This window comes from Ailuropoda melanoleuca, chromosome 17 (genome assembly GCF_002007445.2).
Source record: "Ailuropoda melanoleuca isolate Jingjing chromosome 17, ASM200744v2, whole genome shotgun sequence".
In the NCBI taxonomy this organism is placed as follows: domain Eukaryota; kingdom Metazoa; phylum Chordata; class Mammalia; order Carnivora; family Ursidae; genus Ailuropoda; species Ailuropoda melanoleuca.
Genome location: NC_048234.1, coordinates 30,927,688 through 30,955,207, shown reverse-complemented (window position 1 = coordinate 30,955,207; position 27,520 = coordinate 30,927,688). Strand labels below are relative to the sequence as shown.

The 27,520-nt window shown below is 40.2% G+C and overlaps 1 protein-coding gene and 1 long non-coding RNA gene across 7 annotated transcripts in view; one reads left to right on the top strand and one right to left on the bottom strand.

Moving 5' to 3' along the window:
* PRUNE2 (prune homolog 2 with BCH domain) overlaps nt 1–27,520 on the top strand; it is a 260,462-nt gene that overhangs the window by 58,562 nt on the left and 174,380 nt on the right. For all 5 annotated transcript variants that reach the window (XM_034646743.1, XM_034646741.1, XM_019805122.2 and 2 more), the window contains exons 3-6: nt 2,008–2,210; nt 4,514–4,677; nt 18,614–18,766; nt 21,728–21,822. In XM_034646743.1, coding sequence (XP_034502634.1) covers nt 2,008–2,210; nt 4,514–4,677; nt 18,614–18,766; nt 21,728–21,822 — 615 coding nt within the window. The remainder of the gene's footprint in view (nt 1–2,007; nt 2,211–4,513; nt 4,678–18,613; nt 18,767–21,727; nt 21,823–27,520) is intronic.
* On the bottom strand, nt 12,171–26,445 carry LOC117796922. Of its 2 annotated transcripts, none has more exons than XR_004621627.1 (3): nt 26,132–26,445; nt 22,715–22,841; nt 12,171–12,452 (listed from the first exon to the last, which is right to left on the bottom strand). It is a non-coding gene; the product is annotated as an uncharacterized LOC117796922 (long non-coding RNA). The 2 variants fall into 2 exon arrangements; XR_004621626.1 differs by lacking the exon at nt 12,171–12,452 and adding an exon at nt 17,268–17,945.

Here is a 27,520-nt window from a genome sequence, read left to right as displayed (position 1 = left end):
ACCAAACTGGGTTTCAGACCGATAGTGATATGGACTCTTAAGGAATTATATAATAACACCATCACCACCAACTGCAGCGTCTTGAATGAATATAACACGAGACCAAAGGAGTGGGAAAGTAGTTGTGATAGATAAAATGGATCTCTTCTCTCCTTCTACGGCTCTCCATTCTGCATGGGGACAAATATGGAATTACTGAAGGGTCACATACTGGTATTTGTTCTATTTCTGGGCATTCCTCTTAGTTTACTGGGCCCTGCCCCTGACCAGAGGTCTGCACCTCCATTTGAACTTTTTCCCTGAGAACATGGTGACTTCCTCTGAGAGTATTAACCATAGAATAAATGCAGAGCTTTGCAACTTCCCATGTATGACTTTTCACTCTGGTAGGTAAGCCCCATTCTACAGATGGGTTAAACTGAGTTTACAGAAGGAAAATGGCTTTCTCAAGTCACACAGCAGAGGCAGGTGCTAGAATCTAGTTCTGATCCTAACCTCAAAACAGGTCCTGCCCCAGGATAGCCTTAGGCCACATGCACTTGACTCAAGTTTCAATATCAGGAGTTTGATACAACTCAGTCAATTAATTAGGAAAAATAACTTGCCATACATGAATTTCTAATGATTATTGCACCATTGTGATTCAGGATTAGCCTGACAGGTAAGAGAAAAGGCACTTTGTTGGAATGGCTTTTCGCTTTGTATACCATAGCAGTGGGGGATTTATTTATTTCACTCAACAAATATGTGTTGAATGCCTACTATGTGCCAGACTGTATTATGCAGTAGGAAATACAACTGAACCAAAAAGACAAAAAACTCTGCTGCCTTTTTTTAAAAGATTTTATTTATTTATTTGAGAGAGAGAGGGAGAGAGAGAGAGCCTGAGCAAGGGCAAGGGGCAGAGGAAGAGGGAGAAACAGACTCCCTGCTGAGCAGGGAGCCCGAAGTGGGGTGCCATCCCAGGACCCCCGGATCATGACCTGAGCTGAAGGCAGACGCATAACCGATGGAACCCCCAGGTGCCCGGAATCCCTGCTTTCTTAATGCTAGGAAGGGAGATAGATGACAAAGGTATTAAAATTGTGAAATGAGCTCTATGCTTTGACAGAGCTAGTGACGCTGTGAGAACAAAGTCCATTTACTTTATGCAAAAACTCAGTGTTACCAAACCCTACCTTCTCTGAGTGATATTTGGGGTTTATCACTGTGCACTCATACGCACCTTTATTTTTAAAGGCACCTTTATTTTTAAAAAATCCCTATAGAAAATTAAGTGTATTATTGTGAGCCTGAAATTCTCCAACTCCTACCCCTCTCCTGTTTCCCCTTCTTATCACAATTTTTTAATGACAGATTTGTTAATAATGTGATTTTTTTTAAATAAGAAATTAACAGAAATCACAATCTGGTAGTTTGTGGGCCAAATCTGGCTCATAAATGAGTTTTTGTTAACCTACATAGTATTTTCAATTTAGAAAAATAGATGGTAACAAACATCATGGATAACAGCCCCAAATGTAGATTTCCAGCTTTTCTTGAGTAATTGAAAGATTCACCTATCCTGGACTTAAAATTTTCATGTGAAAACCGTTTGCTGGAGCTGAATGGCAGGCATCCCATGTAGACGGGACATATATGCCGTCCTGTGTCACCACAGTCCTCATCTGTCCAGCTGCAATCATTCTAATTTTCTGCCAATTCCATAAAGACATGAATTTGTTTCCCCTGAAAAGGAGAATGTGCATGTGTATTTTTTTTTAATTGTCGAGGAGTTGAAATAAGACCTAAAAAAGTAACAAGAGTTTAAAAAATATTAGGGGCCATTTACCTGCAGCTAATGCCCTGCTAATTGGGTTCAGGAAGAGCTCATTCTGCCTGTCATGTGGGTGAGTGAAGCCAGAAGACTTTCGTTCCCTTTACTGTTGCCCTCGGGCTGGTGACAAATGGCATTGTGCTCTTTCCTCCTGCTGCTGGTGGTGATTCAGTCAATTCTTTTCTTCACAGGTCAGTCCACCTGGGGTTCTCTGTTTGCCAGTGCTGAACGTACCAAGAACTGAATTCAATTACTTCACCGAGACGAGGTTTATTTTAGAAGAGCTAAATATCTCTGAATCATTCCACATATTCCGAGATGAAATTAATCTGCATCAGCTCAATGATGAAGGGAAGTTATCTGTAACACTTGTTGGCAGCAATGTGCTGGCCAGGTAAGGCTCCGGAGGGAGGTTCGATCCTTGAACCAAGGCTCTTATGGGAAAAGTCTCACCTTGTTCAGGACTTTTGTGACCTAGGGAGATTGCATGAACGTCAGAGGACATCAGAAGAAAAAGAATATTTTTTCTTCTCTTGTGGCAAAATGTAGGCTATCCCAGCCCTCCTTTTGACTTTTCTATTTCAAATATGACATCTTTGAGTGGAAAGTTTTCACAGCAGTGACCAAAATTATAGTTTTGAGCCATTTCAAACAGTTTATTATAGCAACACAAACAGTCCTAGGTATTAATGCTGTAATTATGTAATGAAAACTGAAATTAAACACTAAATAAAACTGAAAGGTTCTTAGGAAAGATATCTCAGTGGTGAAATGAAAAATCATAGGGATCAGCTATGAAAGTCATCGATCATTGGCTCATTCATTCACAGCATTTGATACCATAAGAGCAGGATGGATTTTTTAAGTTCATGTAGCTCGAATTCGTTCTTTAATGGATAAGAAATCTGAGCCCCACTGTTGCAAGTGACTTGTGCAAGGTACCCCATGCAGTTACTAGAATAGTTTGGATTCAACGTGGGTGTTCTGCCTCCTTCAGTAAGTACTCAGGAGTTGCTAACTGGTACAAGAATCTAAATGTGCATAAAGAGGAATGAGACAAATTGTCTGCCTTCAAGGACTTTCCAACCCAACACAGAGATGCTCTTTCGATAAGCTCAGTGGTGCTACCGAACGAAGAGTCACCAGTGAAATGCCTCTAGTTTGAGACAACAGTTTTTTGCACACTTTGCCAATTGCTAATGGTTTAGGACATTAACCAGTGGGTATTGATGTGAGTACACATGAAAGAAAAACTTGTACAATTATCTAATTTTTTTATTCAACCCTTTTTAGGAAGTGTATTCATACCTGAATACACTTGGTAATGCCAATCATGCCATTCATTTGTTATAAAGAGTTTTGAAAACAGTCTGCTTGCGTGGGGCTGTTTTTATCCCCATGCCGTTTGACACATAAATTCTTTTGAATATTTATTTATTTATTTATTTATTTATTTATTTATTTATTTATTTTTAAATACTACCTTTCAGGTAATTAGTTCTTTTTTTTTTTTTTAAGATTTTATTTATTTATTTGACAGAGTGAGAGAGACAGCCAGCGAGAGAGGGAACACAGGCAGGGGGAGTGGGAGAGGGAGAAGCAGGCTCCCAGCGGAGGAGCCTGATGTGGGGCTCGATCCCAGAACGCCGGGATCACACCCTGAGACGAAGGAAGATGCTTAACGACTGAGCCACCCAGGCGCCCCCCTTTTGAATATTTATGAAACAATTGTGAACAACTGGCTGAGAGTTACTGGGAGTTTATTTGACTGACTTCAGTTATCAGGGCTCAGGATGGTCACCTGCTTGACGAAATTTATGTGTTAACATTTTCAAACCGACTAATGCAAGTATTGCAAAAAGCCAAAGGCGTGAACTATGAAATGTGTGTGTCAGTCAGAATCTTTGGAAGAGTTTTACTCCCAACAAAATTGAAAAACTTAAGCTGGTGTTGGGACTGATGCCGTGAACTCCAGCTTTAGGACTGTTCGTGAAACAGAATGCTTTCCAAAAATAAATCGCAATCTCTATTTCCTTGGTTGCCAATCATTTGTTTCTGGCAGATGGAAAAACCAACGTCAGTCTTAATCACATCTTTCTTTCTGCCTTTGATAAAGCCAACTTACCTCACATATAAAGGATGATGGTGGAAATCAGCCTGTAGTAGCTTTTCTCCAGGTGCAAATTCTGGAACCAGATTATCAGAGTTTAAACACAAGTTAGTCTGCTTACAAGCTTTGTGAACCTTGGACAAATTTCTTAACCTCCTTCTGCCTCCATTTCCCCATTTTTAAAATGGGAGTTTTACTAGAACCCATTTCGTAGAGTCATTTTATAGTATAAGACGTGACGATATTCTGTCTGGCCTGATGATAGTGTCTGGCCTGTAGTGGAGGCTCAGTAAATGTTAGCTATTATTAATTATGGTTATTATTATTACTATTTTCCAATAGCAAAGCAGGAGATAGAAGTGCTGAGGTGTGAGGGGCTACCTGCTAAGACTCTTGGGCGTGAATTTGCCGAAATGGAATGTGAAGGCATATCGAATAAGGGTCCTCTCTTCGGAGTCATGTGAGCTTACTCAGATTTTTGGCTGCTGAGAGGAAGTCATTTGTGCGGGAGTAGAGATTACATACTTCCAGAAAGTAAGAAAATGTGCCATATCTCTTTGTCTTCCTCTCCTCCATTTGCTTTACAGTGAGGACAAAACGTTAGAACCGGCGGTTGTCAAAGTCATTAATCCGGTGGAGCAGAGCGATGGCGGCCTTGAGTTCCGAGAGTCTTCCTCTTCCCTTGTGGTGAAAGAGATTCTCCAGGAGGCTCCTGAGCTCATCACCGAGCAGCTGGCTCATCTCCTCAGAGGTGAGAGATGGCTCTTTCTATTAAATACTGGAAGGTCTAATGGGGTGTTTCTCGACTTGCTCATGCAGAATGAGTGTGATCCATTCTTGGGTTAACAACCCCTTGAAAGACCACGGGAAGCTTCATCAGAGAAGCAGGGAGTAAAGAGTTTGTTAAAGAGTAGCATTATACTGCATATTAAAAATGTGCATTTAAAAATAGGCATGAAGGATCTTTGCTGTTTCGCTAGACAGGAGTTTTAAATGGAACTGTTGCAGCTCTGTCGGGGAGCTGGAATAGCTCCTCCGGGCGACCGACAGCTTCCAGATGTGATTCGGGCCCCACAGTGGTAAGATGCGGGGCCAGAATCCGCATCCTCACCTTGAAATGTCGCCTGATACTTCTATATGCTTGGTCTGTGGAATGCTGCTTGGATGGCAAAAATAAACACCTTTCATGTTGATGATTGTGTGTTGGGCCTTTATAGTCACCTTGTCAGCTCATTGGCCCCCATCTTGTAACATTTCCCGTCCTAACTCAGCCCTGTGTTCCCAGCATGTCGTCATCGATTATCCTTTCAATATTTTTCATCTCCATCCATGGAGCCCACACTGCTTCTAAAAGGGCTTTCTAACCTGGAAATTGTTAGCTGACTGTGGTGGCACCAAGTTACCACAAAAATTCAGTATTGCCTCACCTAGAACAGCTTTGGGTGTTGTATAAAGCTTTTTTTTTTCTTTCAATAATCCACCTTGAGCATGGTAGACATGGGTTTTTCTCAGAAGTATTTGACACAAGAAAGTGAAAAACAGTGATTAACAGACTGAAAGAACTTTTTTAAATGGAAGGAGATGACCAAGAGTACGTTGACACCACTCTTTTGAAGACACTTTCCTTCGTTTCCTGTCTCTTCCACAATGTGGAGAGGAAAATGTCCCAAATTATGTAGGTCCTGTGAATATTTTAGAACTCATGGCCCCAGTAAACCTGTTTTCAATTTTTTCTGGCAATGGACAGCTATAAAAATGCTCTGTGGGAAACTGTGCCCTCATCTAAACCAAATAAATACGAATCATTTATCTCTGTGACAGAGCAGAAGGAAAATAAAGGTAATTGGGGATCCCAGCCAAGAGAGAAGTTGTTTGATGGTGCAAATGTGCAGTGCAGGCAAACACTAGAGAATATTTTGTTTGAATTTCTTGCAAACTAAGAAGCTTGGTGTCTTGTTCAAGAAATACACGCATTGTTTAGCAGGAAAGGAAGATAGTCCGCGAATCGCTCGTCATCCTGCTTTTCTGTAGATAGTTAAATCAGAGCAACTGTGATACATTGGTACGAAGGTATGATTTTGCTGTCGATGATGATAATAATGATGATATTCAGATTTAAGGAATTAGAACGGATGCAGACCCTTTTATGAGTGATGTTGGTTTTAGTTAACAGAGCTACCAAGAACCAGAGGTTGTTTTTTCTTATCATTGGAGGTTTTTCTTAAGGTTGGGCTTGAGATGGTATCCTGTAGGAAGTTGGCAGAGTAGGGACGTCACTTGATTGCTGCCTGGACATTGGGATGTAAGAGGATGAAGTGCCTCTACATGCAAAGACTGCAGATATAGATACTGTCATGAGAGACAGTCCAGAGTCACAGAGTCTGGGATGTGGCTTACTACAGTGGAAAGAATGCCCTGGAGACCTTTGGCCAAAGTGTGCATGTGTGCATGTGTAAGTGTGTGTACATGTGTGAAGAGGCCACAGAACATCACTGAGCAGTTGTGCCAAGAAGGAACTAAAGGATGGGGATCCAAGAGGTTTGACTTTATTATTTTTTAAGATTTTATTTATTTATTTGTCAAAGAGAGAGAGAGAAAGNCCACAGAACATCACTGAGCAGTTGTGCCAAGAAGGAACTAAAGGATGGGGATCCAAGAGGTTTGACTTTATTTTTTTTTAAGATTTTATTTATTTATTTGTCAGAGAGAGAGAGAGAAAGAGAGAGAGCAAGCATTGAGAGCGGCAGGCAGAGCGAGAAGCAGGCTCCCGCTGAGCAAGGAGNAGAGAGAGCACAAGCATTGAGAGCGGCAGGCAGAGCGAGAAGCAGGCTCCCGCTGAGCAAGGAGCCTGATGCAGGACTCGATCCCAGGACCCTGGGATCATAACCTGAGCCCAAGGCAGACCCTTAACCAACTGAACCACCTAGGCGTCCCAAGAAGTTTGACTTCGGCTCAGGTCATGATCCCAGGGTCCTGGGATCAAGCCCCTCGTCTTGTCGGGTTCCCTGCTCGGCGGGGAGTCTGCTTCTCTCACTTCTGCCTCTGCCTCTCACCTCCTCCTTGCTCTCTCTCTCTCACATAATTAATTCAATCTGAAAACATAATTATAATAGGGGCGCCTGGGTGGCACAGCGGTTAAGCGTCTGCCTTCGGCTCAGGGCGTGATCCCGGCGTTATGGGATCGAGCCCCACGTCAGTCTCTTCCGCTATGAGCCTGCTTCTTCCTCTCCCACTCCCCCTGCTTGTGTTCCCTCTCTAGCTGGCTGTCTCTATCTCTGTCAAATAAACAAATAAAATCTTAAAAAAAAATTATAATAAATAAATAAATAAGTGTTCCTAAATCTTTAGTAGGTATCAGAAAGGAATCAAGTCGAATTTTTCAATATTCACTAAACTCAACGTTAGATTTCATAGTTTTCCAATCATGTATTAACACCAAACCAAATGGGAGGTTTTGGATGTGCCTGTAAATAATTCTAGCATTCCTTATTTTCGTAACATGGATAGTTCTCTGTCCGAAGGAGCTTTCTCTATAAACAGCTATGTTATTTTATGTTTTGGGGTGTTCAAAATAATCAATTTGACACACATTTCTAGAGTGTATTTATGCATTTTTCTAGACCTTGAAGGAAAATAAAATTTCTATGCACACGCTTGCCACAAAGAATTTTGAAAAATGTCTGTTTCCAGATGTCATGAGACTAAATATTTATGGCTGAGACTTGAAAGAGTTTTTTTAAAGTGTCTTAATTAGACCTCTTTGGGGGATATATTATGAACTTTGTACCCAAAAACCTTGAATTTACTATGAACAAAGTACTTAATCAATTTGATTGTTCTTTGACTTTCATTCCCGTGGTCATATCCTAGAACACATCATGCTGAGGCACACTGGCGTGCTGTAAATGGATTTCAAGTGGGCCATTGATCCCCTCAGTCCCTGGAGAGGACCCTCAGTATGCCTCTTAGCCACTATGCTGGGGGGAAAAATGGTAATTTTCAGTGTGTTCCCTCATGTGTGAGAGTTTGGGCCTATTCTTCCTTAGTCTTGCTTGGTTAGCTCCTTCTCCCCTGCTCAACTTCTGAGTATTACAGTGCTGTCAACTTTCATCCTGGGACATTTTTTTCTATATGCTCTTCTTTTTTTTTTTAAGTTTTTGTTTAAATTCCAGCTTAGTTAACATACAGTGTAATATTAGTTTCAGGTGCACAATAGAATAATTCAACACTTCCATACATTACCCAGTGCTTCTCACGACAGGTGCACTGCTTAATTCCCATCCTCTTACTTCCCCCATCCCCTGCGCCCTCCCTTCTGGTAACCTTCAGTTGGTTCTCTGTAGTTAAGCGTCTGTTTCCTGTCTACACACTATCCTTAAGTGGCCTCATTTCATTCTGAGATTGTAGACCTCTCTTTAGCATATTCCAGGTTCGTCTGCAGTGCCCATGTGACATCTTCACATGCATGTCTAACTAACACCACCACCTAACCGTGGCTGGAATGAACCCCTTTAGTCCCCTGTGCCTCCATACCTGCTTTATCTCAGCTTTGCCATGTCAGTAGAAGGCACTGCCAACCACCACCGTTTCCTCCAGCCACAATCTAAATTGATTCTTTCTATTTCCTTTCCTCCCACATTGATCTGTCAGCCAGTCCTGCTGACTCTCCATCTGCAGTGTAACCTGAATCTGTCCACACTCCTGTGATCACTGCTGGTGATGCTGTTGCAGCTGCCATTCTGTCTCTTCCGACTAATGCAATGGCCGCCTGAGTGCTGCCCTCTTCCCTCCATAAAATCTACTGTTCATGAGGTAGTCAGAATGGCCTTTTAAAAGTATAAATCAGTTATGTCTATCTCCTGCTTAAAATCCATCGCATTCAAAATCCAGGCACCATCCCCAAGCACCCAATCTATAATAGGACCTCTTCCTTGCCGGCCCTGACATGTCATGTATTCCTCCCTATCTTTTCCCTTCGAGTGTTCCAGGGACGGGGCCCTTCGGTCTTTCAGATATGCCAAACTCTTTCCACTCTTAAGGATCTACATAAGATGTCCCTTCCTTCTGGAATGCTTATTTCTATCTACTTACCTTTATGCCTGTTGCAACTTTCTTCCTCCCTTTTGCTCTTTCACTCCAGAATGCAAGCTTCACGAGAAAGCAGACCTTCTCTGTTTTGTTCACTGCTCCGCTGACGTGTCTCTGGTGTCTGGAACAGCGCATGCCACATAGGAGGCCCTCAATAAACACAGTCATAAGATGGATTATGCACAATTGTGTATATACCTTCTATTTTTATGACGGTGTTGATTTAGTTAGTTCTGTGAAATGAGATTATCCATTTCATCCCTGCCCGTCCCTCCAACATTCTTAATGTCCAGAATTTGGACATTGTTCTTTGCAGTAATAAACCCTCTTCTTATTTTTATTTTTTTAGCTTTTAGAAATCCTAGTACAATTTGTTCTGTTATTTTGCAAGCCTTTGTTTTTATTTTCATCTTTTGGTTGTCTCTCTCTCTGTCTTTTTCTATATATACATAGACATAATTGTATATATAACTTTTAAAAGATTTTATTTATTTATTTATTTATTTGAGAGAGAGAGAGAAAGAGCTCAAGTGAAAGAGAGCACGAGCAGAGGGAAGGGGAGAGGGAGAAGCAGACTCCCTGATGAGCAGGGAGCCCGATGCAGGGCTCGATCTCAAACCCTGAGATCATGACCTGAGCTGAAGGCAGATGCTTAACTGATTGAGCCACCTAGGCACCCCTGTATATATAATTTTAACCCTTTCATGGAGTATAATACACGTACACAAAACAAGACAAAACATAAATACAAAGTTCAGCGAATTATCACAAAAGGAACATCTTAACGATTACCCAGGTAAAGAAATAAAACAAGAAGACCTCTTTGTGACCCTTCTCATCACTACTCAGTTTCTCCTTAACTGAAGGTAACCAGTCTGATTTTTATGGCACACACTTCCTTGCTTTCCTTTATATTTTACTACCCCTTGTCTGTACCCCATAATACCATAGATTGGTTTTGCCTGTTTTGAATATTATATAAATAGAATCATATAGTTATATTCTCATTGTTATTAGAAGTCTGCATTTATATTAAATATAGTATTGGGGCACCTGGGTGGCTTGTTGGTCAAGCATCCAACTCTTGATTTCAGCTGGGGTCATGATCTTGGGATCCTGAGATCTAAACCCGTGATGGTCTCTGTGCTCATAATGGAGTCTGCTTGAGAGTCTTTCTCTCTCTTTCTCTCTCTCTGCCCTTCCCCTCTGTGCACACATGCTCTCTCTCTCTAAATAAATAAAATCTTTAAATAAATAAATACATGTAGTATCTGTTTGCATAAGTCAATCATCTATCATTTATCTGTTTATTATTCGTGTCCTTCCTTCTCACATAGAGTATATGAAGTGGTTTACAAAAATGCTTGCAAATATAATAAAACAGGGGGAAAAAGTCAGAGTCAGGAAAAACAAAAATGTGTCAAGAAAGGTATAAAATCAAAGATAGAATAAGAATATCGAAGGAGTAAAAATAGTATTCAATCCAAAACGTGGCATATGAGCCTCCTGGAGCCACTGAAAAAAATAAAAAACAAATACATTGTAATATTTATATCATTACTAAGACAAATACATAGCCCAGTTCCTTCTTTAAAAAAATCTAAGTCTAAAGTATTTTTTCCCTTGCAACAGTCTTCTGGAAAATATCCCTAATAATGTCAGAGACAGCCTCCAACGTATGTAGTAACAGTTTATGCAGGAACTGAGTGCAGTGTGTCAGATATTTCCCACTCCCCGGTCAATCAGAGCAGTGGTGGTGTTTTAATCAACTTCACTGTTGTTAGTCTAGGAATCTGATTTTCTTTTTTTTTTTAAATAATTTTTATTTTATTATATTAGTCACCATACAGTACATCCCCAGTTTTTGATGCAATTCCATGATTCATTATTTGCATATACCACCCAGTGTAGGAATCTGATTTTCTGTTCTAAATTTCTTTTCTCTCCATGTTGCTATTTTTCTCACAATACAGGAAATAAATCTTTAAATTCAATCATGCTGGAGTCTTTTGTAGTCTTACACGGAAAGCTGTAGATATATATTGCCGTGTTTGTCTTGTGGGAGAATATCATATTCAAATATTGAGGTAGAACTTGGATATTACGGATGTTGTTAAAAATCATTTATATACCAATTAGAAGTAGGCATTGTGTTGCCAGGGTAGAAATAACCTGCTGTGTTTCTCTAATAATCTCCCTTGTCCCTGTGCCCTCTGGGCCGCAGCCGGACATTCATGGGTAAGTGTCAACAGGTGACTCACTCATAGCCAGTGTGTGTTCAGACCATGCAGGGGATTTAATGAGGTCCATGTAGTTTGCATTTCCTTCAATTAATACATCAGACAAAAGCTGGGTCTTGCTGTGGTCTTTTAATAAGACATACTTCAAACTTGAAATTTCAAGACCCAGATTATTCGCATCACGTTCATCTGGAAAGAAGCAGACTTACTTCCATAGATGACTTTCTAATTATTTGTCTAAGAAGAGAATGTGTTCGTTCAGACGGGATGGTAAATGACCCTGATTTTTGGAAATGTCTTTTTATTTCTTTCCCTTCCCCCACGTCTGTTTTTGCTGTCGTGGTTCTTTTTTCTTTATTTTCTTTCTCCTCTTCTGCATTTCCTTTTCCTCTCTTCCTGCTCTTTTTTCCCCCTTCCTACTCTACGCTTCTGAGGTCCTTTTGTTATCATTTTCAGACAGGCTGCAGCCTGCGCCTGTTTAAAAGTCACCGTAGACAGTCAGAGTGGCCTAAAGTTGGTGTTTGGTTTTGCCCTGAATTTTTGCCAAAAGCAAATGATTATGAACCCGCCAGAATCCTCAACCTGTGTTCTTTAATTTCCCCAGAGGTGTGCACTACAGGACTATTGCCAAATTTAAGGTCCATTAAATTGCTGAATCATCACATAGGGGATTTGGTGCAGGCACGTGTGTGTGTGTGTGTGTGTGTGTGTGTGCGCTTCTGGGAACCAGCTGGCAACAAGGAAGTTGCAGCCACTGATTATCAGTCGGGTTTCCATTAAGACCACACTTCCCCAGAAAGGCCTGTCATTTATTTGTAGAAGGCTTTCACAGAGCCACAATTATGAATAGTGAAACAAGCAATGGCAATTGTTCATCGCTTAGGGCGTAGAAAACCTATGCCCTAAGTTTTTAAGAAACACACTCTCTCCTTTCTATTGGCAGTTCCATTTGAACTTTAATAAAGAATAGTTGCTTGTTATTTTAGTAGCCTGGATTAACGGCTTCAAAAAAGATCCTTTTAAGGAGGTCAAATGGGAAAGGAGCGGTGCCAGATTTTTTTCTTGCTTTTTTTTTTTTTTTCCCCTCTCCTGCCCAAAGAGGGAATCATTTATCCCAGTGAATCATCTGTCTCCCGAAATGGTTACAAAGTCCGAAGAGAATTTCATCCATCCTGTTTCGCTGAGGAAGAGGGACAATCTGTGTTGGGGGTAGAGGAAAGAGATTACTTATTATTTATTTACTTAATTTTTTGCTAGATATAAAACCAGAACAGTTTCTCAACCTCAGAGTTCTTATGCCCTGCCAAGATGAGCCTTATTCTTAAATTCAGACGTTTTAAATGTATAAGATTATTAAGCACTTGAGTAATATGCTTCTTTTTTTATCCCTTTTCAGGCAAAAATGTGAGCTGTTTTACTTTCAATCCTTTTTTCTCCTTCCTTCTCCTTCCCCCCGCCCCGCCCATTATTCATTCTTTTATTTATTTATTTGTTTGTTTCAGGGTAAAAAAAAGAATCAATCCCAAGTGAAAGAAAGAAAGAGGTTTAAATCCCTTCTTTTCTGCTAAGAATTTATCATGCAGAATATGCCTTTACTGTGGTGAATGTTTTCCCCAAACAACTTCTGACTTCATTAGATCATGTTTAATATTAATGTACTGCAATTGCTTTTGGCAAGAGTTCCTTCACTTTGCCATTCTTTTGAACAAAGAACATTGTGGTTGATTTTTTCCTAATGGAATGAAATGTTTGTTACAGTTTTATTGTAATTGCTTTCTTTGTTGCTTCTTGTTAATTCCCCCTGGCCCATGAATAGCCAGGACACTGTTGGATACATGTGTATGGACTTAAATATTTTTTGTAGTTCTGCAGAATTTGCTGGAAGTTAAATCAACTCTTACTCCAAAAACAGCTTTGATTTTGCCAGGAGGTGCCTTTGGCTGCTATATATCCTGATATTGATATTTAACTAAGTATATAGTTAAATGGGTCTTTAATGTGAAATAGAAACATTTGCTTCAGTTGAATCATTGAATAAAGCTGGGCCATGGCCATTCCTTTGCAGTAAAAACAACTGGGAGTATGGTGAGCATCTTTTTGAGTTATTTTTTCCCACTTACATCAGTACATCATCTTTCAAATTGTCAAGTCACAATCATAAATCAGTGTTGGAAGTCTCTTTCATTGAATTATTCGGTAAGACTCTGTTTAGTGCAGTGTCTGTTAGATTAATTTCTGAATACTGCCTTTCTATTTTATGTATTTTAAAAACTAAGATTCCTAAATCAAAGACATTGGATTCTTGGTTTGACTGTAAACCAGGCACATTTTTGTGAAGTTTATTCCTAAGGATCTTACATTTTGATGCTATTATAGGTTTTTAAAAAAAAATTTAAATTCAATTTTGTAATTGTGATTATTTTTAGAAATACGGATTTTGTATTATTAAACTTCTATCGTGCAACCTTGCTAAATTTACTTACTATGTTAAGCTCATTTATAGGCTCTTTTTAAAAAAAAAATTTTTTTTTGAGAGCGAGAACAAGAGAGAAGGGGAGAAGCCGACTCCCCACTGAGCAGAGAGCCTGACGCAGGGCTCAATCCCAGGACTCTGAGATCATGACTCGACCTGAAGGCAGATGCTTGATGGACTGAGCTACACAGGCGCCCCTCATTTAGATGTTCTTTGAGTTTTTATATACACAAACATACTGTCTATGAGAAAAGACGGGTTTTATATCTCCTTTTCCTTTCCTTGTACCTCTTACTTCTTTTGCTTGCCTCATTGCTCTGGCTGGGTTCACAGTGAAACGGTGAGAGTAGGCATCTCTGTGTCACCCCTGATTTGAGGTGGAAGGTTTTCAATACTTCACAGTTCAGTACAAGGTTTGCTTTCTTTATTTGGTTTTCATAAATGCCCTTCATCCAATTAAGGATTTGTTTTCATAAATGCCCTTCATCCAATTAAGGATTTGTTTCTTCTATTAATATGGTGAATTACATTGCCTCTGCCCCTTTCCACTAAAATAAATGAATAAATCTTTTTAAAAAAAATACTGTAATTGTTTTAGACAGCTAATATTGATTTATTCTTGTCCACATATTCACATTCTCCAGTGTTTTTCTTTCCTTCCATCTATAGCAGTTTTCTTCTTTTACTATTGATTTTAGTGTGGGTTTTCTCTTGACACACAGTTGCGGTTTATTTCTGTGGAAATGTCTTCATTTTGCATGTGTTCAGTCAGTAGAGAAGTTTAGATCAGCACTTTGAAGATAATTCCATTGTCTTCTGACTGTTATCATTTTTGATGAGGTCAGCTCTCAGTTTTATTGTTGTTCCTTTGACAGTCATGCTCCTTTTTCTCTGATTGATTTAAAATTTTTATTCTCTGTAATTTTTAGCAGTTTTAGTGTCATGTGCCTAGAGGTCTTTTTCTTTGCATTTATCCTGATTGGGTTCATAGTTTAACGTGAATGGTAGAGTGATAGCTTTCACTAATTTTGAAAGGTGATTGGCCATTGCCTTTTAAAATATAATTTCAGTCCCATTTTCTTTCCTCTCCAAGGGAAACTCCCATTGCATGTATGTTAGACCTTTTCTCCATGTTCCCTGGGTCCCTTATGCTCGTTCCTATATTGTTCTATATTTTTCTTCCCTTTTTTCTTTCCATACTTCAGTATGGATAGTTCAGTATGGATACTTTCTTCTGACATATTTTCCAATTTACTCATCTTCTCCTCATCTAATCTGTTGTTAAACACATTTTTTGACTCTTAAATTCAATTATTAAATTTACAGTTAAAAAATTCCTTTTGAATATTTTATTTATACATTCTCTCTACCTTAATTCTCCAGCTACTTTTTAAAAATCCCCTCTAGTTCCATTTCCATTCTTTGTCTCATGAGTTCCTGCCCCCCCCCAGAGTTTTCAGTCATTTGTTCATATTTTTTTAATGTCTAGCAATTTTTTATTGATTGCTGAATAACATACATGAAAAATATAGAGATGATGAGTCCGTGGTTGATGAGATTCTTTTGCTTTAGAGAGGATTTACTTTTGCACCTCAAAGGCAGTTAGAAGAGTATCAGATAAACTTAACCTGTTTTGTGTTTGAGCTGATTCAAATCAGGATTTCAGTCATCGTGAAGACTAATCTATTTTCGCTTCATCCTTCTGCTATGGCGGAGGTCAGCAAACTATCTGTATATGGTCAGATAGTAAATATTTTAGGCTTTGCAGACCTACTGATCTCTGTTGCAACTACAAACACAAAAGTATCCATAAACAATATTAATAAGTGTGGTTGTATTCCAATAAAACTTTATTTATAACATCTGGCAGTGGGTCAGATTTTCCTGCAGACCATAGTTCTCCAACCTCTATCCCAGGGTATAAACTCTCCAGGGGCCTCCTCTCAAAACCTGGGTCATTTAACCAACACTCCTTTTCTGTAAATAGATCCCTACACTCTAATTTTTGTCTCACTATTCCTGTGAAATGATTATTAGATCTGTGAACCTTCTTATCTCGTTGGCTACAACTTAGGAATTAGCAAATAGCTAGAGAGGAAAAAACCACACCAAATGTGGGCTCTTAACTTTTAAGATAGTCACCTGTGTAACTGTCTGACACCATCACAGATTTTTTTTTTTTAATCTAGCTTTTCTCCTTGTTCTTGGTACAGGTAATTTGTCAGAGCCCCAAGAAGCAAATGAGGGTCTTTTTTGAAATTCAGATTCACCATTGCCTTAACAAAGAGTGTAAAAACCACCTTTATGTTTTGGATTCTATGTCAGTAATTGTCAGGCTGAAGGGTATACTCAGAATCCAGTTGGTTACTCTATGTGTTTAAATGATAATTTGTCTCGAATCTGTTCACTTCTCCTCATGCTGACTGTGCCTTCCTTAATTCTCATCTAAAACCACTTTCTAGGATGCCTGGGTGGTTCAGTCGGTTAAATGTCATGATCCCAGGGTCCTGGGACTGAATCCCACATCAGGATCCCTGTTCGGCAGAAAGTCTCTTTCTCCCTCTGCCTCTTCCCCTCCCCCACTCATGCTCGCGCGCGCTCTCTCTCTCTCTCAAATAAATAAATAAAGTCTTTTAAAAAAAAAAGTAAAATGGCTTTCTAATTCTCCCTATATGCCCTGTCTAATTCATTCTCTGCCTGGTAGCTGGAGGGATTCTTATAAACATGAATGTGAACACGTTATCTCTCGCTAGTGAAAGCTCTTTTTTTTTTTTTTTTAAGTAAATTCTAGGCCAACATAGATCTCAAACTCATGACTCCAAGATCAAGAGTCACACATTCCACTGACCGAGCCAGCAAGGCACTGCTCATGGCTTCAAAATTTTTAATGCCTCTCTATTTCCTTTAGAATATAAAAGACAAACTTTAAGACAGCTTGTAAGGCCCTTCATGACCTTGCCCCTGTCCACCTCTCCAACCAAATTTTCCAACATTTTTTTCCTGAAACCATACTGCCTAGCTCTAATTAATTGCTTTCTGTTCCGTGAGGCGGCCAGAGCCTCTCCCACCTCCATGTCTCTGCACGTGGTCTACCCGACCCAGGATCTTCGTACTTTGCCTTCACCTTAAGATATCCTTCAAGTCTCAGGAAAAGTTAACTCTCGCTATAAAACTTTTTTTGACTCCTAAGTTCTGGCCTAGATCTGGAGTGCTGTGTATTTTCCCAGTGCTATTTCTTATCCCCCAAATAAAGAAATCATCTGTGTTTACTTGTTTGTAGTCCCTGAACTACTCTGAGCTTCACGGGACATGACTATCTCTATTTCAGTCTTGAATCATTATCACCTAGCACAATGCCTGCCCTGTAGTAGGTGCTTGCTAGTTCTTTGCTGAATGAATGAATGAATGAATGAATGAATGAATGAATGAATGTTTAAAATATATTAGGCATTATTTACTTGTTATTTTGATGTTTACATTCATTGATTCCTCCTATAACTTTATAAGCTGGGGAAAAAGTATTATTTCTGTTTTAAAATGGACAAGTGGTAACAGGCCAGATGACTTGCATGAGGTTTTTCAAGATGTTTAATGGTGAGTGTAGATCTAATCTCTAGGTTCTGTAGATTTTAGGATAGATGCTGAGATGGCATACTATGGCTTTCTCTCACTCACTACATCATTTCTCCTTTTTCATTCCTACCTCTCTCTTCCTTTTGTCTCCCCCATGACTATCATTAAGGTCAGAACAAAAACCAGAGAGATGGTGACATCTTGATTAATCCATAGGTGTGGGGATTTTTAGAGAGTTTAATCATTCATCATTAAGCAAAACTTTTCTTTCCCCATGGCTCCATGTTAGCCTGGGATCAGGAGGCAGGGGAAGGGGATATGACAGGTGGTAACTCCTCCTTTTCAAGGTGAGATTGTGCATAGAAATTCCAGGAGTTTGTCAGAGGTGGGTCGTTCATGTCGGCAAGTCACTTTGTAATCGAAGTCTGTAATTTAGACCCAGTTTGTGAATTCTTATAAATAGATGGTGGTGACGTCAAAGCAGTGTGTGGTGCCTGGAAGACAGAGAGTGGGCTTCAGGTGGTGACCTTGTCAGATTGGTTTGCTGTGGACAGTGGGACCTTGCAGTCGTTTCGTTGTTAAAAGGAAAAAGTTCCTACATGAAATCAATACTGTGATGAGCGGGAACAGTCTTCTCTGTGGTCTCTTAAAGGGAATAGTAAAGGGAAATATTAAAAAATTTGAATATTTTAAAATAGTTGGCCATTCAGTTCCATTCTGAAATCATAAAGCAACATATATCATTTTGTATGTTTGTGTGGGAAAAGCTATGCATTTTGTTCCTTTATCCATAAACTCTGTACCACAAAGTGCTATAGTCAAGGTATGGAGGTTAATACCTGGTGAACAAAGAGGCAGGGCAGACAGTATCCGAAGGGGTTTCTTTCTTTCTTTCTTTTTTTTTTTTAATATGAGGAAAACTATTTTTTTTGTAATAATATTTTTTTTATTATATCATGTTAGTCACCGTACAGTACATCCCTGGTTTTTGATGTAAAGTTCCATGATTCATTATTTGCGTATAACAGTGCACCATGCAATACATGCCCTCCTTACTACTCATCACCAGTCTATCCCATTCCCCCACCCCCCTCCCCTCTGAGCCCTCAGTTTGTTTCTCAGAGTCCATAGTCTCTCATGCTTCATTCCCCCTTCTGAAGGGGTTTCTAAAATCTGCCTCTTGAATGCTACTCTGTGGAGGCCTCTGGTCCAGGGAAGAAGTTGGAAGGGGAAGTATAGATCGAGAGGCCAGAAAACATTATTTTCCTGGTGCGGCTGGAAAGTTGAAGGCCATTTTCATTCATACCTTTTAGGTAGCATCCTTTTCAAGTGGATGACCATGGACTCCGAGAAGATCTCAGAGAAGCAAGAAGAAATTCTCTCTATCCTGGAAGAGAAGTTTCCTAGCTTGCCTCCAAGAGAGGACATTATCAATGTCCTGCAGGAGACCCAATTCAGTGCTCAGGGTGAGTGACTGTCCCCCAGCTCTGTCGCAGCCTCTGAGTAGGGAAGGTTTATGGGATGGCATATGGCCAGGGGCCAGAAAGTGAATTTGAGTGTGTCTTCCTTTTCTTCCCTATTGTTTGTGCTCGTGGAAGGTTTCCAGGCACATAATGTCGGCTCACCTGGAAGCAGGCAGCTGATGCAGCCCTCCTCTGAGGCCTTCGTGTCTGGATATATGGTTAATTCACGCGTCTAATGTGCACCCCAGATGCCTCATTACATGAAATCCCTGGGCTGAGTGGGTTCTATTCTGAGAATATGGCAGGAGCAATGTCAAGCACAATGGGATTTCATAAATCAATTAATTTTAGGAAAGAAAAAAGAAGAAAGAAGACAGCTAAGCAGATAAAATTATTCTCTCAATCTCAGCTTTACCAAGACAATGGGTTTCCTGGCTCAATTGTTTTATAATAATCATAAATAGATCTAATTCACGGAGTGCCTGATACACACCAAGTTTTGCTAGTATACCTTGGCATGGATTATCTTACTGAGTCTTTGTGGCAACCCTGAGAGTTCAGGTGCTATTATTATCCCCAATTTCCAGATTTGAACACTGAGGCACAGAGAGGCAGCTTTGCTTTCTTGTCGTCACATACACAGCTGGCAAGTGACTAGGCCAGGACCGAAACCCCGACGTAGACGTAGCTTTCTCCCTTAGTTTGGAACCCCCAGGGGCAGAGCCCGAAGCAAAGCAGCTTATTTGGCAGGTGATCCCTGGGCACACTGACGGGGGATGGCGTGGTCTATCAAGCAGGTTAGCTGTGTGGGAAGTCATGCCTTCATCCCGCTAGGGAACCCAAGGAAAGAGTGTGAAATTGCACCTCAGTGTTATCCCACCTGAAAGGGTGCAGGTTGTTAAATTTGTCCATCCAAGCTCCAGGGGCTGGTTGGTAAATTTTCAGGAGTTTTTTGAGTTAGGCGATGTTGGGTTGGCAGCTTGAAATCCACCACAGTGGAAGTATTGACACCACAGAAACGAGCAAACATTACAAATCAGGTTAGTTGCTGATTGTTCAACATTTACCAGCGTAGCTCTGGACTGTTGAGGGCTGCTTGGTCCCAGGAGATGTGAATTCCCCCAGAGGAGGCTCTGGCGGCCAGAAAAAGGCCCCAGGAAGAGACTCAGGTGCTGATGTGTGGGCATGTTGCTGGCGCACACTGCGATGGCAAGATCTGAGCAAGAGTGAGTGGGGCACCGATGCAGCTGCTACAAGTGTACGTGTGTGGACGTACGTGTATTTTGTCATTTACTTTCTTTTTTTTTTAAAATAAATTTTATTTATCTATTTAACAGAGAGAGAGAACACAAGTAGGGGGAGCGCAAGAGGGAGAAGCAGGTGCTCTGCTGAGCAGGAAGCCCCATGCCGGGCTCGATCCCAGGACCCTGGGATCATGACCTGGGCTGAACACAGGCACTTAACTGACTGAGCCACCCAGGTGCCCCTTGTCATGCACTTTCAAGCCCAGATCAAGCTTTTTTTTTTTTTTAATTTATTTATTTAATTGAGAGAAAAAGAGAGAGAGAGAGAGAGAGAGAGAGAGTGCTGGGGGAGGGGCAGAGAGTCTTAAGCAGACTCTGCACTTGAGCGCAGAGCCTGACGTGGGGCTTGATCTTATGACCCTGAGATCATGACCTGGAGCTAAAACCAAGAGTCGGGTGCTTAACCGAATGCACCACCCAGGCACCCCAAAACTAGACCAAGCTTTTAATGTCACAGTATATTCTGTAAATCATTTTATGCTGCAGTATAGTTGATGGTGGCCTTTCAGTCTTGAAGTCAAAGAAAAATATTTCGTACTCTGTCTGTTTCCCTCCCCACACTGCTGTGATTGACAGAATGTTCTAGTTGGGAGGGAAAGTAGTCAACTCTGGTGTCCTTAACATACATCTGGGAAGGATGTATGTGCTCTACTGGGCTTTATTACGGGTCTTCTCCTGAAGAGGTTAGGCCTAATCACATATAATATCCTAGAGTGAGAGTTAAAAGTCAAGCCAGACCTTTTCCTGCTTTTCAGGGGTAGATTTTAGTGAAGCGCATTGGTCAGCTGACTCAAACTATGCAGTTCTGGATAATTCAGCCATTCCAGATTATTCTTCCCATCATTTAAGGAATCCAGTGGCTCCAATTGCTAAAGTCTATTACAAGGGTGACCAATTTAATCATGATAGTTTAATGGGTTATAAATATAACCCACCAATAAATAAAAATAAATAAAAACTCACTTTTTAAGTAAAAAGTGCATTTTGAGTAAAGTTACACTAGAAAATATGGGGCCTCAACTAAATCCATCCTGAAAGCAAATTTTGCCTCGTGAGGTACGACTTAGCTACTTTGCGTGATAACGCTAGGTTTTCCTCCTTTGCACACCTCTCCCCCATTCCATTCTCTGCCCTTGTCTGTTACGGGCCTCTAGAAGCTTTTACTTCTAAACGTTTAGTCCTGTGGCTTCTGGCTCAGTTTGGTTAGTGAGAAGAGTTAGCACCACGTGGGGCATGAAGTTCAAAGGAAGGAGAAGAGACAGACTGTAGTATTTCTTCCTTGTTTCCTTACTGATTTGATGCTGTTTCTGGCAGCCTCTCTCCTCTACTTTCTGTTTCTTTTCTTTGTCCTTTTGCTAGTGTCTGGATGCCTCACCATCCTTCATTCATTTTCTCACTCTCACCCACATCTCTGTAAGTGTCCTGCCAAAAATCTTATTTTTTTTCATCATGAAGGGTGAATTCTGTTTACTGCTGGGAACCTAACTGATGCAAATATTGTTACCAATGTGATTTTTGCCTTCATATGTGTTTACAGATAAAAGAGATCTTGGGGGAGGGGGATATTGAAATTAACAGGGTGAATTCTTTACATGATCCCTTGATATTTCCAAGAACAGTTCCCCAAGGGTAACATGATGTTTCCCCCTCTCATCTACAGGTTTAAGTATTGAACGGACAATGCTGAAAGATCTGAAGGAACTGTCAGATGGAGAAATAAAAGTGGCCATTAGTGCTGTGAACATGACCCTCGAGGTAAGGGTAGGAATAGTTTTTTGTTTGTTCGTTTGTTTGGTTGGTTGGTTGGTTGGGTTTTTTTGGCAATGACAGATTTACAGAACTGCAGTCTGAGCAACTCGTATACAACTCTCTACAGCATAAGTCAGTGTTAATCTTTTGCTCTGAATGCTTCTTTATGATATATTGGACTAAGAATGTGGGTTATTATTTTGGATGAAACCATTGTGCCAAGTCAATGAAAAATGGCAAGCATGGATTCCCAAGGCAAGTGCTATTTTATTCATCTCAGTAAAGCAAAACCTAAAACACAAACACCCACATTTGTATGTGTGCATCTGTATAGTGTGTTTACTAGCAATGATTATATATGTGATTGGATTCACTTCCAGCTTTTCTGTGCACCACCCCACATCGTCCATAGAACTTTTTGAAGAAAACGAGTTGTCCTTTGGCCTTTGTAAGCTATTTGGATGCATGTCATTTGCGGTAATCAGTGGTAACAGCTCAAGTATTCATAAAACTCTCCTTCCAATCTATTAAATGAATGACTCAGGGTGCATATTACTCTTGTCGTTGTGTGTTTCCTTGGTAAATTATCTTTTTTCTACTTTGGGGGTTTTCAATGACTTGTATGTTAATCTTAATTAACCTAACTAATGGGGATGATATTTTACAGAGACACATTTGTGCCATGCCGAAGTCTGCGTCTTTCTGTACTATCGTTATATTGCCTTGGTCGACGCACTGAGCTCTCAAATTTATGGAGATAAAAATTGCTGTACGGCAATTCATCTTTTGGTTTTTAGAATTGTGTATCACCGTTCTTTTTCTCATTCCTCATGGTGTTGATGACGATATCAATGTGTATATTTCTAGGGAATAACAGGCATGCAGGGGGTGTCCATACCTCAGAAAACCCAAGAGCAAAGCAGGTGCTTTTTTCTGTAATTCCTTTGAAAAATTTATTCCCAGTTGATTGACGTGGTAATTCAGGTCATAGATCCATGTGAGTACAAGGAGGCAGACTGTTGTCACTAGAGAGAATCACATTTGGTGATTACATCATGCCTTGTAGTCTATAGAGCAGTTCTCATTGTGTGTAGTTGGTAGATTGACACAACTGTTTCTATGGACTTTGAAATTGATAGATGCACCCTATAATTAGATGTTGATGTGACTCAACACAAGAAATACATGCAATTTGGGATGTAGTAACTAGATAATCACCTTCAATTAGAAATCTGCTTTGTGTATAGAAATCCAAGGAAAACATGGATCTTGCAAGGGTCAGTAGCTCAGAGAATCATTTCTCCTAGTTCAAGCCTTAGGGTTTTCTGTCTCCTCTCCCCCCCTCCCATGTTTCCCTTCATTTAATGGCATCTTATTAGGTTTTAAATGCCTTGTTTGGAATTCCTTTTTAAATTAACATAGAGCATCTTATAATTGCTTAGGGAACTGTCTGTGGTTAGCAAATTATTTTAAGGCTATTATTATTACAAACTTACCATAGCTTTAACGTACCTTTATATTACAGGGGCATATGAATGAATGGTTTTGTCAGAATTGTTAAACTGTAAATGTTTGTCAAGCTGAATAAGTGATAAAATGATCATCTACATCTTTACAGTTATTTACATAGAAGTCCAGTAATTAATCAGGCAATTAAGTACATCTCTGGAAACACTACTGATCTTCTGGGAGGAGGAAGAAGGACATTTGTACGTGTAAAGAAGGGTACACAGATTAAATACTAATCAGCGGGATAAGGGCTTTTCACTTGTGCATAATGGGGATAGTAAAGATGATTGCAAAATGGGGAAGCAACTCCTTAGTAACATCCTATGACTTCTTTGAAAGAGCAAATACACATTATTTACTCAGTCTGTCCATTGGAAAAATCCTCCAGTTAAGGGCAGAGTTTGGTTTTCTCCACAGAGTGTCCTGTGAGGTGGTGTTTTCTCCTCCCTACTCACATGTGATTCTATTTCAGCCTTCCTATCCTGTTCCCATGCACCTTGCTTTTTAAAATGATGATGGAATCCCCACAATCTCATTTTGTGTGTTTTGAAATAGCTGTCTAAATGCCCTTTAAATCTAGATAGATTCTCAAAGAAATATTTTTAGTTCCCATAAGTTTGTCTAAGTCTCATTTGTCCTCCAAAGCATGTCAAGACCTAGCTACTTCATGATGACTTTTATAAATTCTCCATTGTTTATAACCATCCTATGAACTCTTGCAAAGTTTAGTCTAAAGGACCAACTTAGGACTGAAGTCGTTACCATAATTTCCATTAATTTTGAGCTTGTTTTATGTGTTTATTTAATCACAGTTAGGCAATATTTTAAGTTAATTGAGTATAATGATGGTATTCTTGACATTTTTTTTTAAGAAAGAGAGAGAGCACAGTGTGAGGGGTGGCAGAAAGAGAGGGAGAGAGAGAGAATCTTAAGCAGACTCCATGCCTAGTGGGGAGCCTGACACGAGGCTTGATCTCACGACCCTGAGATCATGACCTGAGCCAAAATCAAGAGTTGGACGCTTAACCTACTGAGCCACCCAGGGGCCCTGGTATCTTTGACTTCTATTTCCCTTTCATTTCCTGGCACAATGCTGGGCATATAATAGATGTTCAGTAAATAGAAATACTTAGTACATATTGCTGTTTGCAGTTTGTCCCTGTGATATCTGATTTTTATTTCCTTTTCAATTTAAATAAACAGCTAGGGAAGTGAAGCCACCTAGCTGGGCATCCAAGACAATCCACTTTGTTCCCTCCTAATCAATTTTTTTTCCAGATTACTGTATCTGAAGGCTGAGATCATAGAATCAAATATGGTCCACATATTTGTAAATGGTACTGCTTATCCAGCTGTCCGAAAGTAGATCGGGCACAAGAGTTGTTACTGGAAGGAATCCACTGGAAGTTCTGTGACATGTCAGGGAAATGGGGAAAAGGATTCTTTAAATTTTCAGCAGTCCTTCAAGATGCTGCAGGTGCACAGCTGTATGTGTCATGGCCTTTATTTGACTGATGACCCAATTAATTTTGGGAGGTAAAAGTATTGAGAAAATCAGAAGAATCTGTGTCCTTGTGATATACACAGAAGGAATCACTGGTTTAGGAGGTAGAGACCACTGCATTGACAGATGGGTTAGCTGTGGCCTTCTATGTTGTAAGAAGAAAGCTACCAAACCTTTTCTCTCTCATGTTCATGGTAGTATATATCATAAAGAATAGTTGTAATCTAATCAAGGTTGCAGATGCTGTTGAAAGATCTACCACAGAAAGCAAATAATTATAATAATGCAGAGTTTCAGTACTTTGCTCCATATGAGGTCAGAATGAATGTGACTTTGAGGAGCAGTAAATTAAAAGTGGCTGGTCAGAGGGTAGCCCTTCTTACAGAGAGGACTTGGAAGCTAGGACCATGGAGATGGCACTGCTGTTTCCTATTTCACGTGGCCTCCAGGTTGTTCTGAGTCCAAATACAGCACACATCTTGTGCGGCATACACATCACATGCTGGAATTCACTCCTTCAATTATCATTGTACCTGATCCTTTTGGGCCCTTTCCATTACTTGCCAATTTGATTACCAAGAGAAATGCAGGTTTATGATCCTTCATTTTGTTTTCTGTTGAAGTGTGTCATTGACACACAAATTCCCATGAATTTCAGGTGTACAACCTAGCAATTGGACAAGTCTCTATGTTATGTTATGCTCAACACACGTGCAGCTTCCAATCCTGCATTTTAGCAGCAGAACCAGTAGAGAGAAATAAAGGTCGTCAAAATCTAAATCCATATTAAAAACTAGAAAGTAATAAAAATGAAAAATAATACAGCCTCACTGAGAAAAAAAGAAAGAAAAGAAAAGAAAAGAAGAAAAGAAAAGAAAAGAAAAGAAAAAAGAATTTATGGTTGTGAAATCATATGCTTCACTGGGACAAACTTTGCCTGAGTTCTTTAACCAGAGATGAAGTGCTGATTATACATCGTGGGCCTAGTATACCATTAAGGGGAGGGGGCAGATCTTTCCATTCCAGTGAGATACCACCACAGCAACCGAGGTTAACCACATTAATGGTTCCCTTGCTAACATCCAATATGATTACACCTCCTTTAAGCATCTCCCAAAAGCTGTGAGTCATTAACATCTTTCCTCAGGAAGGACCATCAGCAGGCATCAGACTTGATTACTCCCTGTTACGATCCTGACATTAGGATTCATTCTGGCATATATACTGTATCAGTTTGCTCACGCTGTCATAACAAAATGGCACAAGCGGAGTGATGTAAACAACAGAAATTTAGTGTCTCACAATTCTGGAGGCAAGAAGTTCACGAGTTGGCAGCAGGGCTTCCTTCTGAGGGCCACGAGTCTCTTCCACGCCTCTCGCCCAGCTCCTGGTGGTTTGCTGGCGTCTTCAGCATTGCTAGGCTGGTCGAAGTGTCACTTCCATCTCTGCTTTCATGTTCACATCATCTTTCCTCTCTCGTTGTCTCAGTGTCCAAATGTGCCCTTTTTGTGTGGACACCAGTCATAGTATGCAGGCCATCCCCAGTGACCTCATCTTTATTGTATCTGCAGCAACCCTGTGTCCAAATAAGGTCACATTCTGACGTAACGGAAGTTAGGACTTCAGTAAAAATATACATTGGGTAGGGCACAATTCAACCCATAACATAGACTATTTATAAAAGTAGTAATTTTCCAGACAATTTAAGAGAATAAAACGTACAAGACTGACTGAATCTATTGCCTGCTAAGCACATTTCATCTGTTTCTTCCACACATTTTTTATTTTTATTTTATTTAAATTCAATTAGCCAACATATAGTACCTCATTATGCTTCCACATGTTTTTATTTCAAATCAATTTCCTTTAAATGAGGAACAGTGGGGATTTTCTACTCTTGAGATGTTGTCTCCTTTATTGGGAGCTGGAGTCTGAGGGAAGTGTTCAGGCTTGTTTTCTCTCTGGGGCTCTGCTGTGCTCTCAGCTCCAGGCCTCCTCATGACCAGACACTCTGCTATTTGAAACCCGGCATAGAACACATGGGATGCATTCTGGTAAAGTGACTCAGACTGCTGACTCATTCTGCCCTGTAGAGATTACCAGCCAAGCTGCACCTTGGAACACTGCAGAGGGAAAAATACCAACATTTTCCCTCAGCACTCAGAGCACAGAGCAGAATGAATGCCCAGATCACTGCTAAACTCTTCCCAAACAAAAGGGAACATTTCCTCAGGGCACGTTGAAGCATCATTGAACCACTGTAACCTGTGCTTTAAGACTGAGCGAAGCAGTCCAAAATCTGGTTTACCAGTTCTAAGCACCATATGTGATTTCTCGTTGTTGGAGCTTGAGAGTTTTTGGAAATCAAGATGGAAGTACCGCTAAAGTATTTACCTACCTTGTTGTGTCATGGAATGTGCACTGGGAATATTTGGGGGGAGCGTAGATGATTTTTGGTTAGTGTATTATTGTGAAGAATACGGTAGATGATTTTTCAAAGCCAACTGGCCAACCAGTGGAAACACACATGCAACATTTCCTCCAGGTTTTGCGGTCATAAGTCCCTCCTCGTGGTCCGGGCCGGCCACCTCCTTCTTGCTAAAGAGTTCACATTTGATGCTGAGCACTCACTGTGTGCCAGACCGTAGAGTGAGGACTTGCAAGCATCAACTCATTTAATCCTCCCAGAAA